Raw genomic sequence first — 24682 nt, 5'->3', positions numbered from 1 at the left:
CGGGGCCCTGGGGCGGGGGCCTTGTCCCGGGGCCCTGGGGCGGGGGCCTTGTCCCGGGGCCCTGGGGCGGGGGCCTTGTCCCGGGGCCCTGGGGCGGGGGCCTTGTCCCGGGGCCCTGGGGCGGGGGCCTTGTCCCGGGGCCCTGGGGCGGGGGCCTTGTCCCGGGGCCCTGGGGCGGGGGCCTTGTCCCGGGGCCCTGGGGCGGGGGCCTTGTCCCGGGGCCCTGGGGCGGGGGCCTTGTCCCGGGGCCCTGGGGCGGGGGCCTTGTCCCGGGGCCCTGGGGCGGGGGCCTTGTCCCGGGGCCCTGGGGCGGGGGCCTTGTCCCGGGGCCCTGGGGCGGGGGCCTTGTCCCGGGGCCCTGGGGCGGGGGCCTTGTCCCGGGGCCCTGGGGCGGGGGCCTTGTCCCGGGGCCCTGGGGCGGGGGCCTTGTCCCGGGGCCCTGGGGCGGGGGCCTTGTCCCGGGGCCCTGGGGCGGGGGCCTTGTCCCGGGGCCCTGGGGCGGGGGCCTTGTCCCGGGGCCCTGGGGCGGGGGCCTTGTCCCGGGGCCCTGGGGCGGGGGCCTTGTCCCGGGGCCCTGGGGCGGGGGCCTTGTCCCGGGGCCCTGGGGCGGGGGCCTTGTCCCGGGGCCCTGGGGCGGGGGCCTTGTCCCGGGGCCCTGGGGCGGGGGCCTTGTCCCGGGGCCCTGGGGCGGGGGCCTTGTCCCGGGGCCCTGGGGCGGGGGCCTTGTCCCGGGGCCCTGGGGCGGGGGCCTTGTCCCGGGGCCCTGGGGCGGGGGCCTTGTCCCGGGGCCCTGGGGCGGGGGCCTTGTCCCGGGGCCCTGGGGCGGGGGCCTTGTCCCGGGGCCCTGGGGCGGGGGCCTTGTCCCGGGGCCCTGGGGCGGGGGCCTTGTCCCGGGGCCCTGGGGCGGGGGCCTTGTCCCGGGGCCCTGGGGCGGGGGCCTTGTCCCGGGGCCCTGGGGCGGGGGCCTTGTCCCGGGGCCCTGGGGCGGGGGCCTTGTCCCGGGGCCCTGGGGCGGGGGCCTTGTCCCGGGGTCCGGGCGGTGGTGTCCCCTCTGGGCCGGTCCGAGAACGGGGCGAGGCGGGACAGAGAAGGGGCTGAGGGCAGAGTCCTGTGGCGGCCCCTCAGAGCCGCCGTGGGAAGCAGGGACTGGAGGTGGTGTTCAGGAGGGGCCCCGTCTCGAAACCATTAAGTCTAGACTTTATTGAACCCCTAAACTCGTGGGGTTCCCGCTTTAAAAACAGCGATGTCTGCCCTTCCTGCTCTGTTGCTGTTCGGGCCAAAAATGCTAACGGTGCACCTAAATGTTTTTCATATCCCTATTTTCACATCCTTGGGTTCTTGTGGTGTTGCTGATCAAAAGTGGCTCTTTTCCCTCTTTTTTTTTAAAAAAAGGAGTCAATTCTCTAAATTTTCAACTTTAATTTTGCTAGTATATGCTGGCCAGTCACAAATCCTTTCTTTTGCATAATCCCTTTGTTGCTTTCATACAACTAGTCTTTACTTGAATTTATACCAGTTTAAGTTCCAGTTAATCTTGGAGATTTCTGTTTGGGCAAGGCACTACTTCAGAAACCATAATTTGGAAAAAAAAAGAAAGCAGGTGGTTTTGTCCCTGATGTTTAGGACATTGAGCGTGCCATACGTTTTTAATGAGCCCAAACAGATCATGGGTAATCTCTTGTATTGCTTTTACTGACCTGGGGTGCAAGTTTTTAAGACCTTTGTGGGAAGCTCTCTGTGTATCTCTGCTTATATTACATTTGCCTTCTTCAAGTTTCAGATGAATTCTCCAGGATTACTTACTGAAATGTAGATGACTTGCTCTTGAGGCTTATTCATGGGAGAAGGCTTTAAGTGGATTTATACTACAATAACTAGGAAAATATTTTTCAGAGTACAAGGTAGACCATGAAAAAAAACCCTTTAAATGTGCAAAATATTTATCAATGGTTAAAGCAAATAGAGCTTGCCTGATAGATAACAATGTATATTCTGTGGGTATAGGTTATGTTACCTTCCATCATCACTGATGGATGTGTGTACTCTGAAAAGATTGCTGTTGTACTAAAGAACATGTTAAAGGTAAATTTAGGGAATTTGTCCTGAAAGTTCACAAAGGATGGGTGGATGCTACCTATTGCCTTCAGGAATGATTTTTCATCCACTGGGCTCAAAAAGCCTGTTTCTTCTAGGAGGTAGATAGTAGAGAGATATTCCCACTAACTGTTTTCTTCATGGCTTTCCGTAATACCATGGGAATTACTAACAAAATCCACTCAAAGGTGGTTATTGGAGATGCTCATTAACAACTTAAATGTAAAAGAAGGCAAGTATGAACTGGAGTAGAGTTAGTCTGATCATTTGCAATTATTATTAATTACCTGGCATTTTTAATCAAATTCTGAAAGTTAGGACGTAAGATATTCACAAATTGGGTGGCACTGACATGCACCAGCACTTCAAGAATTATGTGGAAGAAATCCAGTCTCTGATTTGAGTGCTTTGAGCTGAGTTTCGATTTTTTTTTTTTAATTCCCTTTTGCTCATTTAACTTCCATTGACCATTTCACTCTCCTTCAGCACTGAATGTACTGGGAAAAAAAAGATGCAAAATATACCCATTTAGACTTCTGATTCATACGTTAACTCCAGTGCCTATTCCAAGCACTTCCATATGGTTATGCAGGTACTGCTGGTGCTGTGCAAGTTACTTGGTATGTGAATGCTGCCATAATGTAGGGGCATAAGGAGCTGCCACTGCCAGCAGTGATGGTATCAAACAGACTTTGTATTCCTCCTTGTAATAGCTCAGATTCTGTCCTTGCTTGCATTTTCCATAAGTATATACAGTTTAAGAGTATGTTGTTTATTTCTGTACTCTTTCTGTTTATTTTGGTACTCTTCTGACATTGGGGTTTTCAGTTAGGCTGCTGGTGTTGTTTTTGGCTTTTGGTAGCAAATGGAGGGGGAGGGAATTGACTTTAAGAAATCCTGTATACCCGTAGTCAAGGCTGATCTTTTCTATCCAGTTCACTGATGATTCCTTTAGCCTAATCAAAGCTTGCTGTCTTGAAATTAAGAACCTTAATAAATGACCAATTTACTGGTAAATGAATAACTGCTGGGTGTTTAGTTTAGCTGTTTCACCCTTCTTACTGTAAAGCTGTTCTCTGTAAGAAATGGAAGATGAGATTTCTAACACACCCTGTTTGAGGTGGCAGACAGAGTAAGGTCGATTGCAAGAACCCATCCTGACCTCTTGCCAGGAAGAAAGCATGAAACCCTTGACAAGACAGGCTGCAGGGGAAGGAGCTTTTTACATTGCTGTTAGCACAGCATGTACAGACCAACCAACATTTCACAGAACTACAGAATCATCTAGGTTGGAAAAGACCTTGAAGATCATCCAGTCTAACCCTTAACCTCACATTGACCGTTCCCAACTCCCCCAGATCCCTCAGTGCTGGGTCAGCCCAACTCTTCAACCCCTCCAGGGATGGGGACTCCCCCCTGCCCTGGGCAGCCCATTCCAATGCCTCACAACCCATTCTGTAAAGATTTAGTTGCGTTAAGTCTTCTTCAGGTTAAAAAAGTAAGGAGAAATCCTGCTTGAAATAAATGCCATTGTATTGCAGTTGCATCCTGGAAACTCGGTTGGGAAGTGTTGCTAAGTATTCTGCTGCATGACAAAAATGCCTTGCCATCAGATAGGGTATAATCTAAATGCTCAGTGGCAATGTTGCTTCCAAGTATTGTCCTACAACCTTGTCATTTACTTGCTTTTTTCCTTAACATGAAAAACATCTGTGTCAGAAACAGACCCTGGCAGTGACACAGTGTCCCCTACTAATTCTGTGTCAGGCTTGTTGACTGCTCAACAAACTAGACCCTTGAATGCATAAAATAAAATAACGAAGAATCATTACTGAAATTGTCATTAGAGTGTTATCTGGTACACATGCAGAAACGAAGAACCTAGGGCTTTGTTCGGAACATGCAAGCTAACAAAAAGGGCAAAACAAAATGTGACAGCTTTTTTCCTAATTGTCATGATTTTTGTCTAGGGTCATCAAGATGGCTGCTACCTCCCAGTTTGCCAGTCGATACAAAAAGGATTTGAGTACCGAAACGCTCAGAACAAAAGTTGCACGCAGAAAATCAATGCTTCAGAAGGAGAACAGACACAAGTTGTTTGAAAAGGGCAGGCAGTTTGGATTGGCAGATGTCAATGTTCAGCTCTCAAAAGAGAGGGGAATATCTCAACTCAGTGAGTCAAGTGAAATGTGCTCTCAAGAGAACAGTGTAAAACAGAGTAAGTAAAGACATAAAGTTTTTTTTAATTCTTAAAAATGTCTTTAAGTAGCTTTAACATTATCACAGGAACCTCATTGGAGTCAATGTTTTAATTTGAAGAAGAGGTTTAAGATTTAAAACCCAATGTTTACCAGTTCTAACTGTTAAGAAAATCAAGAAAAGTCTTAATACTGTTTTCTCCTCCTCACTGCCCCGGTGATATGATTGAGGCTTTGTTCTTATTTGTCTGCAGCAGCTAAAGGAAGAATGCATTTTGCTATTAATAGTCAATGGGAAGTCTCTTAGTGATTGTTTTGTCGTTGAAGTGAAAACCCCTGATCTAAAATCTTGTCTAACATATAACTGGTGTCTGTCATGTGCTCAAAGTATGCTTAGAAATGGGTAACTGTATATTGTAATTGGATATATATAATTATAAATGGGTTGATGCATAGTGTAAGTTTATTTTTAAAATTGCTGGGTTTTGACAACTTATCTTTCCTCTCGGAAAATGGGGCCTGGATATATTCTGAATTCTGTCTCCCTGGCTGTCCTGGATCCTTATAGTCTAGGGAACTAAGTTAATCTTTTAAAATGTTAACAGATTTCTTTAGAAGTGTTTTCACCTTAAGCATCTTGATAGCAGAATATTATTGGAGGAAGGAGTGCTGTCCCTATGTAATCATGTCAAATATGAAATTTAAGAATTTTTTTATCTGATTATATTCAATAAATTTAAACTTTAGGTAATAATTTTTCACATAGACATGTAATTCAAGTTTGTAATTATCTTATGGTTTTATACTTTCACATAGCTTCTGCCTGATTTTATTCTCAGCCTAGGGCAGCCTTTGGTATCTAAAGCTGACCTAAACTTCAGCTTTCAATGACATTTCAAGTGTCTGAATAGAAAAACTGGTAGAAATAAACTAAATAAGTAGTTAAACTGTTAACTTTAATACTAGTAACCTTGCAGGAACAGGCTGTACACTGCAAACCAGATATGAATTTACAGTTATTCCTCAGGTGCAGATTTAGGGAAATGCATTTGTAAGTTGAAATTTGCCACTGAATACGCTTTTAGTGAGAAGGACAAAAATAATTAAGAGCATCTAAGCTTTTAGCAAGCTAATAGATCACGGGTACTTGCACTGTAAGACTTTAATTGAAACTTGCAGACACAGATTCCAGACAGTCTGCTCTTTGACTTAGTATGTCCCTTTTCTAGCTTGGAGAAGGTTTTTTTAAATTTCCTGACTTGCTTATTATTGGCTCAAAAATATCTTCAAGATATTGTAACATGTCTGTCTTCCATCTTTGCTTCAGAACGACCTACAGATGCAGCCACCAAGAAGATTAATGAGCGCAAGGAAATGCTCCAGCGCTATAAAGAAGAAAAGGAGCTCCGAAAACTGAGAGAGCAGAGAGAGAAAGCAAAAAAGGGTGTGTTTAAAGTTGGGTTATATAGACCAACTGCACCTGGATTTCTTTCACTTGTACCTGAAGTTCCAGTGATAGTGAAGCCAAGAGAAAAGGTAATAAGAGTAATATTAAATGCCTAAATTAAATACATGCAGTACACTATATTAAAATTTCTATTTGCATACAAAATTGTTTGTTATGCCAAAGAAGCAGATTGTCTTGTAAATAATTTATAAATATTTTATAAGGAACAGTAATGGAATAATTTGTCTCATTTTTTTAAAACAAAGCGGGAAATAGTACTAGTGATATGTTGATTTTTGTATTTATAACTATGTTCTCAGTTCAAAAACTGGAATGATTAATCCACAAATGAAACTGCTAAGTGATTTTAGAACTGGTAACTTGTTCCTATTTAGTCCACTTGACCTTGAAAGTTTTTCAAATTACCCACTTGACCCATTTTGCCCTGGCGTGTTGCTTTTCACACTTAGGCTTCTTGCCCACTCTAAGAGTGACCAGGGAAAGGGAGTATGTTAACTCTTGTCTCCTTGGGGATGTTTCCAGACAGCTCCTGATTTCTCCGGGAGGATTACTCGATCAAAGGCCAAGAACCAAGAAGAAAAAACTGTGATAGCAGCTACATCTAAGCACTCTACGGTTTGTGTTTTATATAAACTTCAGTGAATAAATTTAGAGAAAAGGATGCAATTATCCTTCAGACCGTAACTTAGGGTTGTATGCTTACAAGTTGGACGCTGTCTCTGAGGTGGCTTTCCTGGTGAGAAAAACAAATTAGATCAGAAAAGCTTTTGGCAAGCTTGACTGCAACGTGCTGAACTGAACTACAGAGAGTTTGATTAGGTCAGTAGAAACAGAAAAGCCCACAGATCTTCTGCATCAGTTTTTCAGTGCAAAATACTGTAGTCAGCAGGGACTGCAAATATGAGTAGAGGCAGTAGTGAGACTGAAGTTACGTACTTTGGTTTTGGCTTGGAGAACCAGTGCATCTGCCTTGAATGCAGAAAGTCTGTCATGAATGCAGATTACGAAGAGTCTGCATTCATTCTTCACTCAAAAATCACTTCAGTGTTAGCATATTTTTACTGTGAGTCTTGGCAGTGCCTTCTGCTATTACTTGTATAAAAAAATTAGGTTTTGCTGAGGATTTTCACCAGCAGTGATCTGTAAAAAGCTATCTTTTGAATCTAGCAATTTTGCCTTACAAAACTTGAATGCGTTTGAACAATTTCCAGTCATAACTTTGCAAAGGGACAACTGAGTTAGTATTGATTTTTTTTTTTTCTGAAAACTGATTTTTAAAATAAGTAATATGTACTCAGATGCGGCAGTCATTGTAACTAGATTGACAGTAAACTGAAACTTTCTGAAATATTTTTCTTCATTCTTTTTCTGACATATCCTTGATTAGTTGGATAATGCATGTTAACACATGTCTAAACTGAGCTATTTTAGTTATTCATTTCTCTTTGCTTTTTAAAGCCCTTTGTGCCAGATTATTTGACCATTTGTTTTGCTAGATCCTAGGATAGAAAGATGGGGAAAGAAATTAGCCTGCTTAATTTCTGGGAACTTGATACTTCACACAAAATTATCTTCTCTTGTAGGTGTCTGCCAATGGACATAGTGTGCGCCCTACACAAGCAGGACGTAAACTGATGAGTACAGCCAAAGGGGCTGAGAAAGAGAAAGGTATGAAAGCAGTATGATCCTTATATCTAAATCTGAAAGGATGTGGCTGTTTTGGGTTTTTTTGGGGGGGTTAGGTTTTTTTTTTTCCTGGGTCAGTAGTTGTGACATTATGGGACATAGGCAAGGAGCATCTCTGGGAGAGATCGCAGTACACTTTTAGGTGTAGGAAACAAGGAGGAGTTTTTTGGGACAACTGTTCCTGCAAACTATGACAAGGGCAGCAGCTGGCAGATTATCAAACATGTGGCTCTAGGTATCACATAAACTCCTTGCCTCTGGACTGAGGGAAATGGAATGCAGGATACGAGCTGTCCTGGTTACTGATTGTTCACCCTAGGAAAGGGAAAAGAACAAGGTCAGTAGGCAGGATTGCATGACTGAGCTGCCTTAGCATCTGGGGCTGTGCAGAGCCTTTGAGGTGTCTCGAAGAATATCTGCTGTTACAGAAGAGCAAGTGGAAAGATGAAGAATAGCTGACAAGTAAAATGTGAATTTTCCTTGGTATTGTGAGTAGCCTGAAAAAAAGCTTCTTGTAGGAGCTGTAAATAATTTCAGTGAAGTCTTTTTTCTGTCTGTACAGCAAATGTGCTGCTGTCTGTGGTCTCTAAATGAAACTGCTTGTGTAACTCAGCATTGAGAAAGGTTTGGAAAAGGATAACCTACTGGTAAAGCACATTAGCATGTAATGTTGGAGACAGGAGCCCAACCTTCTGATGCACACTAGAGCAACTGAGTAAATGTGTCATTGTCGTCTTCAATAAATGACAAGTACAATTTTAGGTTTTCACAGCCCCTTCTCTGTCACTTCCTATGTGACAGTTACGTACATTTCTTAAAAAAACAACAATGAAAAAGAAACCAACCCATGACACCTTTAAGGGAGTAGAATACTTTTGATTAGAAATTCTTCCCAACAGTAGTGATGTCCAGTGCCTCGAGTAGATAAGGTTAAGTCACGTTGAATATTGATGTTAACGCAAGATATTCAGTAATTCAAAGTGAAATTACTTTCACGTCACTAACTTAATTAAATCAGCAAGCAGCAGACTTTATTTAAATAAATATCAGTAGGGCATTCAGTGAATACTGCAGAGATCTGTTATCAGTGTTTATATAACAATTAAAATATTTAATTTTTGAAAAATTGTCATCTACTAGACTTGATTATTCCTTCTGTGCTGAAACAAGAATATGCATTACATGTATTTAAACACTAGTATAAAAGTGTTGGGAAAGGTTGGATAAATTAAATGCTGTAGGTAGTTATCTAGTATTTTCTTTCCCAACTTGTCATTCTAGCTTTCACAGAATTGCAGCTTGACGTTAAAAACTTGAGTAGTGTTAACAGTAACCAAGTGGGGCTACTAGATTTCAGGCAGATATAGAAAGGAAGGATATGAAATAAAGGAACTCCTGTTAAATATTTCTGTGCTGGAGAACGCTATCATTTTTGAAACATATTGGAAACAGTATTAAATACAAAGATGAAAATTATTAAGATGGGTAATAGAGTGCACAAACTTGTCATATTTTATAAAATATTTCAGGGACAATTTGTCTTAAGGATGCCTTGTTAAATTACATTAAATTTAATCATTAGAATACTTTCATATAGTGACCAGGGCATCACTTCATTACACAGATGGTTTGCTTAAGCTTCCAGCTGTGCAAATAACCATGGCAAGTTATGACTCTAGAAAGCTTCATCTGTAAAATGGGGATGATTGACTCTGATTGAAGGGAACTTCCGTTGAGAAGGGTTCTTTAAGCTTTGGCCTTGGCATCTAGCACACTGGTACCTTGATGCTTCTGGAGGTACTACTGTTCAACAAACCCATCTTCCCTCAGGATCCTTCAGAGCATTGCTGTGATGCCAAGGCTGAGCTGTGCTGTCCACGTTTAGCACCGCTTGCACTGAACTGACCAAAAAAAAAAAAATCCCCCAAACCAGACCCTGTTGATTCTGGTTAACTAATGCAACTGATAATTGCTAGTTTCTGATTTCTACAAAATGTAAACTAGTTATATTATTTGAGTGCAGCTCCTTTTTAAGCTTGCAATCTCTGGAATTCATGTTTCTTAGTGTTGCAGACTGCAATCCAGACAGCCTCGGATGTAAGAATCACCAGAGCAGCCGCCTCTGCAGCAAGGCAGGTGCTGAAAACAGCTACTGCTGGTAAGTGAGGTGGTGAATATAGCCCTGCTTGCTGATACGTAAGTATTTGGAATAGTGTGTTGTAAAGAGATACCATCTAGTACTGGATAAGTGAGCCCTGGAAACCGCATATGTATGTGTATATGCTACTGTTAGACTCATTGTCAAATGATATATTAAGACAGCTCTGTCTTTAGGATCTTGCTCATATCTCAGGTGCTCTGTTGTGCTGTAGAGATATGTTATCAGCTTGTCCTGAACTGTCTTAGCACACTACATTCTGCTGTGTAACTACCTCATTTGAACAGAAACTGTATGTAAATCATGCCAAATTGTCAGGTAAGAAAAGGACTATATCACTTAGACTCATCTGGAATTCTGTTGCAATATTTAAATCAAGATGTTGAAACCAACATTGGACAGTTTCCCATAAAATCTGTCAGTGTGCAGCATCAATATCCATATGGTAATTATAAACTGAAGGAACAAAACCAGAACTGGTAAAGATTTGCCAGTTGGTGTACCACTGTGTAAGGACTTACTATTAAGTCTGGGATCAGGAACGCTCTGGAAGAGATGAGAGCCTATGATCTTCAGGTCAGGAATTTCTCTTTGTCCATGTTTGCCTGTTTACTAGAATAGAGGAACATGATGAAGGGGAAATTTTCAGTATATGTTCTTGTCCTCAGGATATTCTCTAGAATGTTCTGCAGTGTCATTTGTATTGTATATGACAGAAGTTAACCACTAGGCTGAAAGCACAGCTTTGCTAGTATCAGTTTCAATTCACAAACAGACATCATATGCCATATAGTAATTAAAAATCTGAACTCAAATTGGCTTGACACTATCTCTTCAGCCTTTAAGGTAATAAGGTGACTTTTATTTTTAGTATATGACACCGTCTAAAGACTAATGACTTCATGAATCTGTTTTCCTTTCCAGGTGATATATCTCTTAATAGGCTGTTAGATCCTAGGCCAGGTTTTCTTTTGAATGAGCTTTTGCAGTTAGGTGTCTGCCCTCTAGCTACCTCCCACTCAAGAAACAAATCTCTCCCTGTCTTTAGCCACTGGACTTCTATGGCAATCTTTTGGGGGAAGATAATCAGATGCCTTTTTGACCTTTGGGAAGTTTCTCTCATTCTAGGTAACCAGTCACAGAGAAAGACAGCAAATGTAGGAAAGCAGAAGAAAGCCATCAAACCTGATATCATGGAGGTAGGTCATTTAATATTTGCAATGAAAAAACAATAAAACCAATTTAAGAGCCAATAACAGTGTAATTGTAGCTCAGATATACTTGTATTCAAGTATGGAAGTAGTAAGTTCACTAATAAGATGGATTTTGGGAAGAAACTATGTGTTTATATTGCTATATTTTAAAAATGAAGATCAAATTTAGTGCCTACATGGATGATTTACTAGTCAAGATCTGGACAATGATTTAAATTAAGACAGGAAGTTCTGTCTGATTTTTTAACTAGTAAAAAAAAAAAAAAAAGGCCTGCTCTCCTGGTTTTTCTCTAGCATTTGTAATTTTTGTGCAGTTCATTCCTTTTTAAACATGCTCTGAATGTATCCTTTTCCTGCTCAGGTAATGATATGAGACTAGAAGCTAATGAATAAATGCATTTTTGGGTTTTGAGCCACCAAAAAATAAAGATGAAAATGTTATTCTCTGCAAGGCAGATGTGATTTATCATCATTAAAGACAGTTATTGTGGTTCTTAGTGTCACTGCTAGAAGAAAACTTTTCTGCCTCTGCGTAGATTCAGCACTGAATTCATCGTAGCCCTCCAACGAGGCTCCCAAACAGTTTGCGTAGGCATTTGTGTGCTGACAGTCCTGTGTGAGAACTATCAATGATTTTTCTCCTTTGCACTCTGCTGTTCCCTCTCATCTTGTGTCTCCCTCACACCTCCCGTCTCTACTCCTGTTTCCATAACTACAGCTGTGCTCTTGTATTGTCTTGAAACTGTTTGTCACACACAAGCACTGGTAGGAGGTAAGAGGCTCTTGCATCTTCGCTTGGGTAAGTACCTCTTCGCAGGCAGGAGTTGGTTGGTGCTGGCAGTGGGTAAACTCTTGCTGTAACCTCAGTCATCTTGTTACAAGAAGTGTGTTAAAAGTTTAATTCAAGGCTTGCATTCCAAAAAGTATAACAAGACTTTCAGTGGATTGAAGATGCATATTTTCATGGAAAACAATCTCTTTTGGCTGGTTTGAGCTAACGGTATCTCAATCTAGGTATCTCAGAAATGTGTTCTGTATGACTATCTGGTCACTTGTAGGAATGTGACTTCAACTTATTAACTTTTTCCTCCTCTTTTAATGACATTGTGGTCCTAACTGCACTTGTCTTGGGCTGCATTCCTCAGCTATCAGCTTATTTTAGCTTGTTCTTCAGTCTTTGGATTAGAGTATGTGTAGAAACTGTGATTATTCAAGAGGCCTAGTTGGATTTGGAGCCAGTAATTCTGCTCTCGAGGAGCTTATCACCTTAAAGCATTTTTTTCTAGCAGTGAGAGCAAGCGTTTGCTAATTTGAATTACTGTTTTAGTAGGTGAGGTGTTTTGCTACTTTAGCCCCTTCTGTGGATTGTTGCGTTCCTCATAGCAAAGGAGGAACCACCCTTGTTGCTAGAATGATTTGCAGGTGTCAAAACCAGTTGGACCTGTTGGTAAATCATGACTTCTGTACACTTAGGCTATTGTAGAAAGCATCTTACCTGAAACTGTTCCATTCCAGATGGCTTTCAGACAGTCACCCACCCGTGCCTGTAGTAAACACTTAATTGATTTGATAATGGAGTTTGCTTTGTCTATTTGTGCTGTTCTAGATAATTCCTTCTAAACTTGAAGTGGATAAAAAAGCTCAAGTGGATCCAGCAATGGAAAGTTCTGCAGCCGATTCTAAACATTCAGTGTTGGTAGAACTTCAACAGAAACAAACATCAGAGGAAAACAAAACCAATTCTGCTCCAGGGAGACCCAGAACACGCTCTTTTGCACCTCAAAACTTTGTGTTTCAGCCATTAAATGGATTAGCGACCTACAAAGTTACACCCATGAGTCCTGCTAGGGCAAGTGCATTTTTGACACCTGTTGCCTTCTGGGATTTTTCTAAATCTCCAGTGTAAGTGTCTGTCTTCTCAGGGCCTAAAATGCAAGTGAACCTCTCTGTGATGATAGAGAAAGAATCATCTTGCTATAGCGATTCCCTGTGTAACAAATTGTTGTGACATTGAAACACCTGATCGTGGTTGCCATCATATCTTAAATGTGGACTTAACACCAAAGAAAACAGTATCATCCAGAATTCTAGCTGTGCTCCATATATTGGAGACTGTGCCATATATATCTGCACAGATTTATTCTTTTCAATAGGATTTGCTTGAGTTCTCTAGCAATGTGTGTAAGATTGCCTTCTAGATTGAGAAACGGACATCAAATATGGCCAAATATACAGAAATGCACAATGTGTCTTAACTCTAAATGTGCTTTTTTTTTGTTTCCAGTCATATAACTGAAAAATCCAGTGAAACTGAGGCACAAGAGCCTAATTTAAAAAGTCAAGCTTCACCTGCTGATAAAGGCATTCAAGAACAGCAAACCACTACAAGTTTGAAAGAAGAAAAAGGTAGGAGGTTCACATTTAGTTTATTGTTCTAATGTTTCTAGTTTTTACCAGATTCTGAACCAAATGCCTTTTTGTATTTTTCAGCAAGTGAATCAGATGAGAAGACTTCCATCCAGAGATCAAATGAGATAATTCCTGTCTCTCCAGATACAACAGCACCTGAAACAAAGTCAGATGATGTAAGAGAGGAAGAGCATGGTGTGGGCTATTTCAGGTTTGTGTTCATCTGTGTCACTTCCCTGTTGTCTGTTCAGAGGCCCTTCATCTGGGTAACGAGACATCTCATCAAGATTAGCTTGTGGTGGTTGGTGCCTGTCAGTAGTGACCTGAGTAGGCACGCATTCCTATCTCACCTTTTGTGTTTTTAGTGCAAATAAAGAATATAGAATTTTGGAGACTTACACCTTGTCTGAAGTAACATGAGCTTGAAAGCTGTAGAAAAGAAATTGCGTCTCAGCCAGTCAGCAAACTGAAATAGTGTAATGGCTTCTGCTCAAAGACAGCATAGCTTCTCTGAAAGCAGCAGGATAGTAATCATGAACTGTCACAAGTAGTGACAGCAGTTAGAAAATTCTTCAAAACCCTTATTTTTTCCCTATCCCTTTATTTTTAGAAACATTCTTCAGTCTGAGACAGAGAGGCTGATGTCTCAGTGCCTCCAGTGGGATGGAAAATTTGAGCTGGATATTCCAGAGGATGGTAAGACTAAACTGTAATAGGCACTAGAAGGGGTGTTAGGGTCACTGAAGGGGACAGAGGGAGGTACATGTGTATCTTTGCAAAATAGCACTGTCTACAGCACTTACTAAAAGATTTGTTAGATAAGTTTATAGCTGTATCTGCCTCAAGATAAAGGCATGCTTTGTCTCCTAATGCTAAAACTTAGGTGTAGTTCTTGGCTTCGTAGTGGTTGACACTAAAGTGAGCAAAGTGCATATTGAAATAGTTTTTCTGTTGTCAGTTTTAAGTGTATTTAAATGTATGAACTTTAATCAAGCTGATTTTTTAAAAAAATAAAATTAGGTTTTATTGTAGAATAAGTGTCCTTGTCTGGGGAAAATGAAGATGACTCATCAGTGCTCATCTTAAAGACAGTAACTTTTTTTTTTTTTGAAAAAGCCAGTTTAGAGCAGTTCAGCGGATAGCTATGCTTCATCTGAACTGTATTGCAGGTCTGCAATAGATGAACATAGTTCAAACAATAAACAGATTCCAGACTCTTTAAATCCTTATTGAAATCAACTGTGAAATGATAGATTATTCCAAGATGAACTTAATTTATTGTTTTCTTGTTGCTATCAGCTAAAGATCTTATTCGCACCACAGTTGGTCAGACAAGGCTTCTCATAGCAGAAAGGTTTAAACAGTTTGAAGGACTGGTGGATAATTGTGAATTTAAACGAGGGGAAAAAGAAACAACGTGTACAGACTTAGATGGATTTTGGGATATGGTTAATTTTCAGGTATGTACTTGCATGTTAACCTACTAAAATAAAGTTGATGTTATTTATGAACAATGGATTGGAACGATTTATTTGGTGTTTGAGTATTTGGATTCTGATTTTTTTTTCATAAATGTAAAAAATGTAAGTCCTTGTTTAACACTTTCTGACAGTGAATAGTACTAGTTTCTATGCTGTGATTTATAATTCATAGACGAGTTCATCTGTTGTGTCTTCTTGTGGCCTGTGTGTTTTTCTCTGGAATGAAGGCCTATAGCCAAGTCTTATTCTGGTTGGGAGTGAGGATGCAGTCATGATGTCTACCTGGACCAAAAGCTGGGAGCTTTTGGAAAATTTCTGAAGCTCACCTGAAAATTAGGGATTCCATGCTTCAGTATGATAATAACACAGAAACTACAGTCACCTTATTTAGGGGTGAGCTTAGGTGGTAGAAAACATCCATCTCTGTTGATGCTTCCATTGGCTTCAGAATTAAATATAACATCCTAAATTACCAGAAGGGCTCTTGACGGTATTTGTAAGTCGGCATTCAACAAATGAACTTGTAACTAGTTAAATTAAATGTAAAGATGGATTTATTGTTAAGGTCATAGTCATAGGTCTTAAATTCCCTCCAGAAAGCAGAAGGGATTGATCTGCTGCTTCAGAGATATTTGAGGGCAGCTTTGTTAGAACCAGCAACTTAAAAAACAGGGTTTACCTATGCTTACTATGTATCAGCTCTCCTGAGTTTCTCCTGAGCCTCACCACCTTTTCCTTTAGATAAACTTGGAGTAACAGAATTGCTCACTCTGTCCCTGTTTGCATTTGGTTTTTGTTTGTGTCCTCTGAGTTTCAGGGAGGATGTAAAGGACTTTCACTTCAGTGACTAATCTGCTGTACGTACATAAGCCTTGTGTAGCCTTACTAGCAAATGAGGCAAGTGCCTCCCTTACAGAGCCTGAGGAGAACAAGGCTGTTGTATGGAGCATCAGTCAGGGAGGAGGTGATGCTGCAGAGCTCGTTTGTCACGAGCAAGCAGGGATTGCATCAGGAAGCTGTTCAGGCCAGCAGTTTAAGAGTAAATGAGCTTGCATGGTGTGTTTCCTACATAATGGAAGACTCATGCTTGTTTGGGTAAAGACTGTTATGCAATGTGTTCTTTTACATTCCTTTACATTCCTCCAAGTGCTTAAGTTCAGTACAAGAACAGGTTGTAGACCAGCAACTTCGTTTTAGATGTTAGATCTTATTGAATATTTCCAAACTTCCCCTACTAACTACAGAAATGAGACCTGTCTTGTCATCTAATTTGAAGCTTGTGTATGGTAGCGTAACCTTCATGTCAATTGTATGAGATCACTGAATACTTTAAATCAGTTGGTGTCTTAATTTGCTTCTGTATTTAAAGCAAAAGTACTTAAATGTACAACTATGCTTACATTTTTATGAAACGCTATTCTACTGTGAATCTACTAAGTCTTGAAAATTAAACCTGGACTTTTCTCGGCTTTCCAATAGATTAAAGATGTGAATAAAAAATTTGATAACTTGAAGAAGCTTCAAGACAATGAGTGGCAACCACTTGATGTCCCAACCAAAGCAACTGTCAAGGTATGAATAGCCCTTAAAGTCTGTGTCTCAAGGCATCGAGATGCAACAGAGCTGTCTAAAATAACTAGTAAACTGCTACTGCAGTAATGAATACTCTTCTTAAATGGAAGTTCCTTCTAAAACCCTACTCATCTGGCTTCTTTAGATGTTAATGTGTAAAAATTCAGTGAAATTCCTCTCAAGATGCACCCTTCTCCCTTGCATATCTCAAGTGCACTTGTATTAGTTGCTGTTGGTAATGCTAGTTGCCTCTTTTGGCTCGGTAGATTAGAACTAAGAATTAACAATTGACTCCTTTGGAGTCCTTGGACTCTGTGCTAGTAAGGCAAATCTATTAAATTTAGAATAGAAATTTACCCTTAAGATGCAGAACGCTTTGTCTGGGCTACTGGCATTGACACTAACTGAACTGAAAAGGAAACCACCCAGAAGTTTGGCAGTGACAGACAGTTCTGAACAGTGAGTGCTAAATTATAATGGCGTCCCATTAAGACAGCACCATGGGTAGCATTAAACTAGTAGTTTAAGCACAGATGGATCTGACACTATCCAAAATAACTTATTGCTTTAATAAAAGCTATTTTAACTACTCTTTGGTTTGGAATACATAATTGCTTCTAATGACTGAACATCAAGTCGTATTCATGTTGCCAAAACTCCATCCAGTTCCTTGAGACTGCTCAACTAATTATGAAAATCATGAGCTTCAACAAGGCCAAGTGCCAGGTCCTGCCCTTGGGCCACAACAACCCCAGGCATGGCTACAGGCTCGGGGAGGGGTGGCTGGAGATGTCTGGAGGAGAAGGATCTGGGGGTTCTCACTGACAAGCAGCTGGACAGGAGCCAGCAGTGTGCTCAGGTGGCCAAGAAAGCCAACGGCCTCCTGGCTTGGATTAGAACTAGTGTGAGCAGCAGGAGCAGGGAGGTGACAGTCCCCCTGTGCTCGGCACTGGTGAGGCCACACCTGGAGGGTTGTGTCCAGGTTTGGGCACCTCGATACGAGAGAGAACTCGAGGGGCTGGAGCAAGGGCAGAGGAGGGCAACAAGGCTGGGGAAGGGCTGGAGAATAAATCCTGTGATGAGCGACTGAAAGAGCTGGAGTGTTCAGTGTGAGGAGGAGGAGGCTGAGGGGAGCCCTCATCCCTCTCTGCAGCTCCTGACAGGACATTGCAGAGAGGCTGGGCTCTGCTCCCAGGGGATCAGGGACAGGACAAGAAGGAACGGCTGGAAACTGCAACAGGGGAGGGTCAGACTGGACATTAGGAAAAAATTTTTCCCAGAAAGAGTGGTCAGAGAGTGGAATAGGCTGCCCAGGGAGGGGGGACTCCCCATCCCCGGGTGTGTTTAAGGGTCGTTTGGATGAGCTGTGGGGCATGTGGTGTAGGGGAGAGCATTGTAGAGTTGGGTTGAGGGTTGGACTCAATGATCCCGAGGGGCTTTTCCAAGCTGAAGGATTCTGTGAAAACGATATGAAGGTTAGTAAGGAACTCCAGGCACAGAAAACTGGAGGGAATGTAGTCTGTGCGAGCTGCTGGTAAATGTCAGAACCCTACAGATGGTACAAGACACTAAACTTCCTTCAAAAAATTGAGTGCCAGGAGAGTCTTCACTGGCTGACTGGTGTCTGTCCTGTGTTTACTTTCTCTCCCTGCCACTAGGAGTCCCTGTATCCCACTCTTTAACTGGAGTTGTCAGAAAAAAAGGTTGTACTGAGTATTTCTGAACTGCAGTAGGAAAAATTCTTAACGTTGTCATCACAAAGTAACCTAAATAGCTGAATGACAGTCCAAGACACTGGGGAGATGAACAGGGGCTTTGCCCTCAGCGTGTCTCTTGCCTGTTGCGGTCTCTGTGCGTGACCAGCAGCTCTGTAGATGTTGATGTGCGACTGCTTCTGTCCAAAACTTCCAGATGTGACTGAGACTTTCTTACCATTTCAGAAGACGGCTGTTCCAAATGGGGTGTCTAAACCAAAGCTGGGAGCAGCTGGCAGAACTGCTGCCCGAAACCGTCTTGCTGCTGTAAAAGCAGCTATGAGGGCTAAAATGAATCATGATGGTGCTGGTGATGGTCCACATCAGGAGAAGCTACCAGAAGTAGAAACAGTAGTTTTTGAAGCGGGATTTTTCAGAATTGAAAGTCCTGTGAAAACCTTTCCAGGTGGGTGAAGCTTAATCATGATTTCTATGACCGGAAAATACTGAAGAGAGTTTAACCAGTCACACTGGGGAGAGGAATGATGTTGTTTATACTGGATACACCTTCAGTACTGGACACAATTAATATTTCAACTAGTGGTTAATTACGTCAGGGGACCAAAGAAAACGGTTCTAAGTGAATGTACTGATCTGAGTGATCATGGCAACATGAAATCACTGCTCAGACAGAGGTAAAAGGGGTTACTTCATGGTTTTTCAACACGTGTTTAACAATGAAGTTTTAATCCAAGTGTTCCCAGACTTAGTTGATGAACCTGTTCATCAAAGTCAGTGGAAGCTAATGTCCTTTATTTGTACCGCAGGAGTTGGATTTTTTTTTTTTTTTTTTTTTTTTTTTTTGAACTAAATCACTGGCAGTGCTGTCTTTAAAGCTGAAAAAAAGTGTACTCTTAATCTGTACTCATACTCCACAAGATTGTAACATATTCCGGTCTGTTATAAAAGCTGTTTAATAGGTTTTCTGAGCAGATGCTCAAAACACAACTTTATTTTCAGTATCTATCTTATCACAATCTATGTGAAGCCAGTATTTTCAGCAGTCCTTGATTTTTTTGGGAACCATTCTGCTTCTCTCTCATTTCTAGATCATAAGTTGACTTTGAATTTCCCAGGCTTTTTGTGTAGATCTCTTTCCTTATCACAAGACTAGCAATTTTTTCATATGCCTCTCGTTAGTAGAGAAGACCTTCTGAAAAGCTTTGAGCATCACTGGCTTGAAGCAAGCTCTAGCAGAGAATCTGTTATAAAAAATCGATTCTGAATCTGTCTTCTTCATTCTATTAAAATTACCTACTGTGAAAGATGGAAATTCATGACAGTGTTCACCAGATGGACTTGTTAAGAACAGCAAGTCTCATTATTTCGGGTTCTTTGTGAAGGGATAGTCATTACTAAGTCGCTTGGCTGGAGTTAAAGTAGTTTTGTAACTTACTGACCTACTCTGGTCAGCTCTTTGCAATTTCTTCTTTCAGTGTATATAAGATTTCAATGTAATATTTGTGTAAGACAATTCACCAATCAGAAAACAACGGTGTTCCTAGCTAGAATCCAAGCAAACAGTTAACTTCATCTTCTGGAAACTACTGTAGTAATGAGACATTAAACACACTTTTTCAGGTTTGCTTTCAAAGACACCTCTTGGATCTTCCTCGCGCACTTCTGGAAAACTGGCCACTCCAAGATCATCCAGTAGAGCTTTGCTTCAGAGCATCCCTTCTGTTCTTCGTAACCCCAAGGATACAACCGCAAAACAAACAACGCCAGTGCTCAAAGGCTTCCACCCAGCACAAAATTTGGAAATGCACCAATTTCCCACTGGAAAAACTCCCTCACTGGAAGAACTTCCTGGTGGTTTTCTTGAACAAAGGTAGACAAGTTAAGGCAGTTTTTAATTAACTTTGTACAAACAATTTTATAGTTCTAACTGAAAGAATTAATATAATACCCATTAAATGTTACCTTCCAATTTAGCAGTGGTGAAGGTTGCAAAGTCCTTGTGACTTTTCCTTCCCTCAAGCAAATACTCAGATCTTTGCCCAAATCTAATCTCACTGCTGAGGTAGAAGTTTATTTTTTGCCCAGAAAATTCGATAGAGCTGACCAGTGCCAAACAAGCATAACTGCGGAATTGTGAGGTTGGTTGGGTAAGTCAAAAGGTGATTGAAGATGATTGAGAATTAAAACATTTCAGTTTCTCTTTCAGCATTTCTACAGCTGAAGAACAACACTGTCCTGCTGCTGGCACAGCAGAGGGGGCTGAGGTAAGTCATGCAGAGTTCATGTGCAAAAATAACCCCACTTTATTAGCCCCAGACACTTGGATTTCTGATCAAATCCTCAAGATACCTGCCGTATTCCTCAGGCTGGTGCTTTTTCCTGCTCAGTGTGGACACAGGTGGGGACTGCTGCAATTGGGCGACCTTGTCCAGCTCTTTGGGAGCCACCTTTTGTTGGCTGCTGTGTGATGACAATTGCCACTTGGGCAAGCAGTGCTCCTCGAAGTCCACTACCTCTTTTCTAGTGTGAATTTTTTTTAATGCTTTTGCATTTGGGCACCACAACTAAAGACAACAGTGGTATTTAGCCCTCTGGGTCCTCACGCTGCTGTAGCAGAGCACTGGGCTGTTTAAAGTTTATTGTATATTGTTCAAAGTTATAGCAAGAGCAGTGTCACTAATACCGGTATCAGAGTTCAGAAGTCCATGCCCTGAAATGTCTGAGGACTTGGTGACTTGCCTACATTTAAGTAGCCTTAAAAAACAAGAAATGCTGACTCCATAGTTCAGATAATACTGTGCTACTCAGTGAAGGCCAGTGCTTTGCAGTTAATCATCCTTCAGTACTTTTCATTGGAAAAGAAGCATCTTGATTCTGTTTGTTACTGTTTAGATCTGTGTATGACTACAGCAGTTCCCGCCCCCACACACGCCTTATATATATTTTTTTTAAAAATCTTGATTACTAATTTGTTCTTATGCCTTTTACTTCATTCTTTCCCTATCAAATGAGAAATAGCTCGTTGGTGATGTCACTCTCTGAGGAAAACTGTGGTAATCTTTAATTTTCATTGTTGCTGATCGGTTTTTCTTAAGGTAAAGTCTCATTAGAGAACATCCTCAGAATGTTTTGGACAGTTGAAGTTCAAAATCATCTTCTGTGTGGAAGAATTTCCTTTATACTAAGAGATTATCAAGCTTACAATGGTGTTTGGGAAATAGTTCCTGTGTTAAGCTGTGAGCCTTGTCCTGCCTGTGCTTTGTACCATGCCTGGATTTAAAACCTGTCTTTCCTGAATTGTCCATAAAAACTGCAGATTGGGTGTACGCACTTGGTGTGACATGACAGGAACATGCTGCTTTCTGTAAATGCAGATCCCCTTGAATGTCTTGGCTACTCTTTCATGCTTTCTGCATCAAAAGCTGTCAAACTTTCTTTTATTGCAGACAAAACAGAAAATAAAGCTTCCTTGTGTCATAGGTGCTGCCTCATGGCTGATTTCACTGATGCTTTCCTTTTGGCTACTGCAGACATCTTAGCCTCTCAGAGGGCAAGGAACAGTTAAAATTCCTCTTTTTCAGGTGCTGGAAAATTCTAGCAGTGAATTAAAAGTAACGGATGGCATGGAAGTGATGGAACTATCTGCTGCAGAGCAACAAGGACAAGATATTGTCATGTGCAGCCCAGAGAAGGAGATCTGCCCAGAAACTAATTTTGATTACTCTGGAGAACCAAAAATACATCCAACAGGTGCCTATCTTAAAGCTGCTTAGTACAGTTTGTGTGGTATTGCTGGGGCCTTATGTTTGTTCTAAAGTTTTATGGAGGTCTAAGTATTACTCTTTGAAATCCCTGTCATTGTAGCTTGCTTAATCTCTGTATGCTGTTAGCAAAACCTCCTTTAGCAGGGCTTGCACATGAGCAAACAGTGCCCCTTGGGTTTTTCTGTAGAGTTTCCATGTGATATGTGAAGGAGAAAGCTCATGTAAAAGGCTTGAAGTAGAAGTAAATACAGGCAGTTTAGGGTTTGTTTTCTTTCAGTAAATGCAGAAAACAATACCTGTTTCTCAGCTTTGGCAGCATCAGACACTTTTTTAAAAAAAAATAAAAATTCTTATTTTTCAGATGTTTCATGTAGTGATTTGACATCCATTGGCAGAAATCCTTCGGTAAGTTGACCTTGAGGTTTATTTGACTAAGACAATCAGCCTGTTACAGTCCTGTTAACCTTTCCTACAGAATCAGTTACTGCACGAAGTAAACTAAACTCTGCAAGATGTTATCAAGCCAGTTCATATAACTTACTCTAAATACAAGCCACGATTCCCGTCTCCCTGCTCAGGCTCACACTGTTACTCCTTGTGGCACATGAGTGTAGGATGAATTGAGACATTTGTAACAGAAGAATGTCTGATTCTTAACAGATTGATCCTTTAAATAATATTTATTGTAAGTATTTACCAACATAATGAAATGCCTGGTCTTTTTCCTCTACTTCCTTGGAATTTTTCAGGTCTGTCCCATCCATTTTTTTATAGCTTTAACTTGTAAAGCTGGAAGGAAGATTTAACAGGGAAAAGCAGGTGTGCAAAAACTTTCAAATTGTTAAAAGAATTTGGATGTGGAGTTTCTTGGGTCTCGTGAAGAACCCTTTTTAAAATATGGATTACTTTAGCGATGAGCGTCTTCAAAATGGACCACGTATCCATTTTGTATTTTATGTCTGGAAACAACCTTGCAAAATGTCTGTTGGGAGAGCCACAGTATTTAGTGGTACATGACTTTGACCTGCAGCAGTTGCTTTGAAGCAATATCTTACATAAGCAAGCACATTTTAGTATACTGGCATCTACTGAATCGCTGCAGGCTTCAGCTCTGCCCCCCCAGATCGGTGCTTTGCTTATTCTAGAGCTGCAGTGTGTCCACAGGACTGGGTGAGAGGCAGGAGGATTGCAGGCTCCTCCTGTCCCCTTGTCAAGAGCATTTTCTGCTAGGTTTTGTCCCACAAAAGTAAAGCAGACAGGTACCTACCCTACCTAAGCAGTTGCCCGACAGTAATTGCCATTGGTCTGGTGGTGACACAGTTGTCATTAGAGAGAGGGGAATTCCCCATTAGCTGCTTTCATGTGTCACCCCAGTGCTGTTTTGCAGAGCAGATAACTGCTCCTCAGACACTTACTTCACACTCTGATCTCTCCCCCGCAGCCCATGCTGGATGCTGAGCTTCCCTTCACTCCAGTCAAGAGCAAAGCCCAGAAGTTTGCAGCAGCTGAAGCATTCAGTGACCTTATTGTATTTTCTCCCCTTTCTCCTGGGGAGAAATGAAGAGTTGACTTGAAATTCAAAATGTGTAAATTGTATTAACAACAAACCCACGGAGGATATCTGGAATACGCTGCTACCCTGGAACTGTGTTCTGAGTGAATGAACACCTTTAGTATTTTGTAGTGGAGTTTATTAAAATATTTTGTAACCTTATGGGGCAGTTGTGTGCTGTAAGTACTGCTGTACATTAGTAGCAGCGTGTTTGGTTATATCTGTTATATCCAGATTGCATATTTTTAACTACAGCCTGAAATATTTTTATTTTTCTATAATTTCATGTTTTTCCTGTCTACTCCAAGTTGTAAAACTATTCCTCCTTTAAGCTTTTCTGTCCTGACCTTACCACAGGAATTATTATTAGAAGATGCCTCCCAGAGTGGCTGTACCTGTGCCCTGTTTCTGATGTGAGGGCACCTCTGGGGACAGGACTGGGCCTGCTGCCTCCCCCAGAGCATGGTTCCATCTCGGTGCTGCTGTCAGGGGCCTGTTGCACCCCTGGGCTCTGGCATTCTGTGCATTAACAACTGCTAATTGGCATCTGCTCAGGGTTCGATGTGGGCCATTCTTTCCTGTGGGAGTCTGCTGGGTGTTTACCAACCACTTGCTTTGTTAGTAGTAGAAACTATCTCAGCACAAGGATTTCTGAGTCAGATAATATCTTTTCCTGGCTGTGTATTAAAATAGGGCATTGATTATTATTTCCTTTAAGGACTCAGTTATCTGTTGAGCATCTTGAGTACCCTCAAGCCAAACTCTATTCTCTCTGCTTTTTCATGTGAAAATCTCTCAGGCTCTTTGAACACTTGACATGTAAACCTCAGCCTCTTCTCACATCTTGTTCCTTATGCATTCTCCTGTCTGCACTGTAATATATTTATGCATAAGAGCACACCAGTTATACTCTATATTTGAGTAATAGTATTAGAGTACTTGTAGTTGCTATATTTTTCAGTGATACCTAACTGGGCTGCTTTTTTGTAATGGTGATCTTAGTGTAATACACACATTCTTCCACTAGCCTTTATTTTAAACCTAAATCAATTCAAATCCCTCAGCAAGTGTTGCCACTACAGCTGGGGGATCGTGTCTGACAGAAGTTTTAACCTGGAAGCTGTGTACTGGTTACACTGAAATAAATAGAGGAAGCTGATGTGATTTGGTGTTACTGTGCTGGAGCCAACTTCCTCCTTCCTAAACTCGAGTTGTAGTGGTTCGAGGCTACTGCATCTGCTGGAAATTTTAACCTTGTGCTTGTTGGGATGTGACAGCTCCAAGTGTAAATGACACAACTGTTATAAAAGAGTATGAGACATACCAGAGATCCTTGAAAACTTCAGTCCTGGCTCTTGCACTGTTCTTGTT

The 24682-nt window shown here is 41.6% G+C and overlaps 2 protein-coding genes across 3 annotated transcripts in view; one reads left to right on the top strand and one right to left on the bottom strand.

The window, feature by feature from the left end:
* Window positions 1–2021, bottom strand: part of LOC113480404 (skin secretory protein xP2-like) — a 3237-nt gene extending 1216 nt beyond the window's left edge. Inside the window, exons 1-2 of the mRNA XM_026849198.1 lie at window positions 2015–2021; window positions 21–1051 (exon numbers count right to left, since the gene is read on the bottom strand). Of these exons, the coding sequence (XP_026704999.1) occupies window positions 21–1051; window positions 2015–2021 (1038 nt within the window). The remainder of the gene's footprint in view (window positions 1–20; window positions 1052–2014) is intronic.
* DLGAP5 (DLG associated protein 5) overlaps window positions 1–24682 on the top strand; it is a 26402-nt gene extending 1720 nt beyond the window's left edge. For both annotated transcript variants that reach the window (XM_026849825.1, XM_026849826.1), the window contains 18 exons: window positions 4065–4312; window positions 5620–5828; window positions 6283–6375; window positions 7344–7428; window positions 9512–9604; window positions 10733–10803; window positions 12425–12720; window positions 13103–13224; window positions 13309–13438; window positions 13838–13923; window positions 14527–14687; window positions 16188–16280; window positions 18221–18440; window positions 19616–19865; window positions 20202–20259; window positions 21577–21745; window positions 22121–22164; window positions 23201–24682. In XM_026849825.1, the coding sequence (XP_026705626.1) occupies window positions 4075–4312; window positions 5620–5828; window positions 6283–6375; window positions 7344–7428; window positions 9512–9604; window positions 10733–10803; window positions 12425–12720; window positions 13103–13224; window positions 13309–13438; window positions 13838–13923; window positions 14527–14687; window positions 16188–16280; window positions 18221–18440; window positions 19616–19865; window positions 20202–20259; window positions 21577–21745; window positions 22121–22164; window positions 23201–23320 (2538 nt within the window). In that variant the 5' untranslated portion in view covers window positions 4065–4074 and the 3' untranslated portion in view covers window positions 23321–24682. The remainder of the gene's footprint in view (window positions 1–4064; window positions 4313–5619; window positions 5829–6282; window positions 6376–7343; window positions 7429–9511; window positions 9605–10732; window positions 10804–12424; window positions 12721–13102; window positions 13225–13308; window positions 13439–13837; window positions 13924–14526; window positions 14688–16187; window positions 16281–18220; window positions 18441–19615; window positions 19866–20201; window positions 20260–21576; window positions 21746–22120; window positions 22165–23200) is intronic.

This window comes from Athene cunicularia (assembly GCF_003259725.1).
Source record: "Athene cunicularia isolate RWA chromosome 5 unlocalized genomic scaffold, athCun1 chr5_part1, whole genome shotgun sequence".
NCBI lineage: Eukaryota > Metazoa > Chordata > Aves > Strigiformes > Strigidae > Athene > Athene cunicularia.
Note: the sequence above shows the minus strand (reverse complement) of the source record. Positions and strands in the feature narration are given on the sequence as shown.